The 2,132-nt window shown below is 39.6% G+C and overlaps 1 protein-coding gene across 1 annotated transcript; it reads right to left on the minus strand.

The window, feature by feature from the left end:
- Positions 1–38: 38 nt before the first annotated feature.
- On the minus strand, positions 39–1,183 carry LOC110115504. Its single transcript, XM_020848764.2, has one exon. It carries the CDS (start codon positions 1,088–1,090, stop codon positions 242–244), a length of 849 nt encoding a protein of 282 aa, XP_020704423.1. The 5' UTR covers positions 1,091–1,183; the 3' UTR covers positions 39–241.
- Positions 1,184–2,132: the final 949 nt, after the last annotated feature.

Here is a 2,132-nt window from a genome sequence, read left to right on the forward strand (position 1 = left end):
TATATATATATCTATATATAATTTTAATATTATATATATGTTCTGAAAAATCTATTTTCAGCTTAAAATTTAGAAATTTACATCACTCAGATCAGAATTACAATTTAAGTAGCCTTCTTCACTCAATTCCTTTATCTCACATATTGCTATTCAAACACCCAAAACCACTAAATAAAACAGAACAAACATACAAATTTGAAAAAAAAAAAAAGATTAATCTGATTAGCCATGAAGATCTCCGTCAGGAGAAACTATTGAATCCTTTAGTAATGCTGCGAATGGCTGGATTGAACTGCAAGCAACTGAACAAACCCTGCCTCTGATAGGGCAAAGGAGTCTTCTTCCTCTGCTCCCCAGCCGCTGCTCTGTTGGCCGTATAATGAATTTCATGGGCGGAAGCCGGCTGTCCGCCACCTCTTCTCATCGATCCTCCTGCGCTTTCCGTCGATCTAAAGCTTCCACATTTGGAATCTTCTTCTTCTTCGCCTTTCTTCTTACTCTTTGATGAGAAAGAAGTGAAGGAAGAAAGCAGAGTATACTTGCGAAGAGGATCTCTGCTTCCTCTACCTGTAGCCCGCCCTTCCGATGCGCTTCGAAACAAAAGCAAATCTTTAAGCCTCCATTTCCAGTTCCCGCCGCCGACGCCGGCTGTGGCGGTGGCGGAGGAGGACGAGGAGGTGAAAGTTGAGTTTTTGATGAAGAAGGAGTGATTTCTTAGTGGAGAAAGAGATCTGGTTTCTCTTGATCTGTTTCCGAAATTGGTAGCAGGGGAATTTTTTCTCCTTCCTCTTTCACCGGATTGTGGGGAGGAGGCAGCCGCGATCGGTGGAGGATGATGTAAAGGTCGGATTTTTCCTTTTTCAAAGAGCTTGTCGGCGGTGGAGATTTCCGGCGTGTCACCGGAGCTGAAGGAGAAGTCAGAGGAGAAGTGGGGGTAGATGGCAGCGGCTGCGCGGTTAGGGCTGGATGGCGCGCTGGTAAAGTGGCGCTGGTAGTTGAAGGGTTCGCCAAACAGAGGTGGGCTTGAGGGGAAGGTGGTGTTGGAGGCGGTGGAGAAGTGGAACTCCGGCGATCTTGGCATGACCTCCATATTTTTTTCCAGTGAGTTCAAAAGAGTAAGATGGAGGGGGTTTTCTTATATCGGGGAAGAAAAGGGGATTTATTTTCAATGGTCCGTTACCAATATTTGTTGTTCAGAAGACTTTAATATGATAATAATTTAAATTAATAAAGATATAAAAGAAAAAAAAACTATTTTAGATTAGAAATATGAAGTTACGATCTTACTAATTGAAGAAGTTTAAAGCATTACTAGCTGGTCGTATTTATTTTTAAGATGTCAATTTAGAATATAAAAAAGATCAAAATAGGTCCTCAACTTTTTATGAGGAACCAAAATGGTCACAAACTTTTTTGAAATATTAATTTAAGCCGATTGGGCTAGGCCTCATGGTTTTTCCCTTTTAAGGGTTTTCCACGTAAAAAATCTTGTGTTCTCTGCGTGTGCTAGTTATACGTTCAACGCTAAGACGTAGAATCAAATCTCTATCGCCGCGTAATTTCTAGCCCGCAACAGATATCAATGAGCAGTGTATGAAATCTTCTAGCCTTAGGTATCATCATCCCAAGTTCTCCCTCATGTGACTTTACTTTTGAGCTATTCAACTTTGAGTCCATAGTCTTTTAATAATAGCTACAAATTCTTTTCAATCAAAAACCCCATCGTACTCAACAGTCTTGTGGTTTACTTCCTCAACTTGATTATACATGTTTTTGGCATCAATAATAAATCCTTCATTATCAACATATATCCTCATTGTTCTTCACCTCTCTTGGAATACTCTCCTTAGCTTTAACAATAGGATCATCAATCATTTTTCGTATATCATCCTCATGCTAACACCAACTTTTGACTTTGGGTTATTGGGGCCTAATCGTCAATGTTAATGGCAATCATGCATACCCTTGTAGTTTCTTAATCACCGAGACAAATTTCAAATGCAATTATCTCAGAAGTTGGCTAATCAACAGGCTCCATTGTCATTTCGTTATCTGACTTCTATGAAATTTTTCATGACTTTCACTGGGGTGGTTAAATCTTTTATAATTCAAAATTTGTTTAAAGTCTTGAG

This window comes from Dendrobium catenatum, unplaced genomic scaffold (genome assembly GCF_001605985.2).
Source record: "Dendrobium catenatum unplaced genomic scaffold, ASM160598v2 fragScaff_scaffold_896, whole genome shotgun sequence".
Classification (NCBI taxonomy): Eukaryota; Viridiplantae; Streptophyta; class Magnoliopsida; order Asparagales; family Orchidaceae; genus Dendrobium; species Dendrobium catenatum.

Coding starts and splice junctions, on each gene's coding strand:
- LOC110115504 (XM_020848764.2), bottom strand. CDS start 1,090: ATGGAGGTCATGCCAAGATCGCCGGAGTTCCACTTCTCCACCGCCTCC.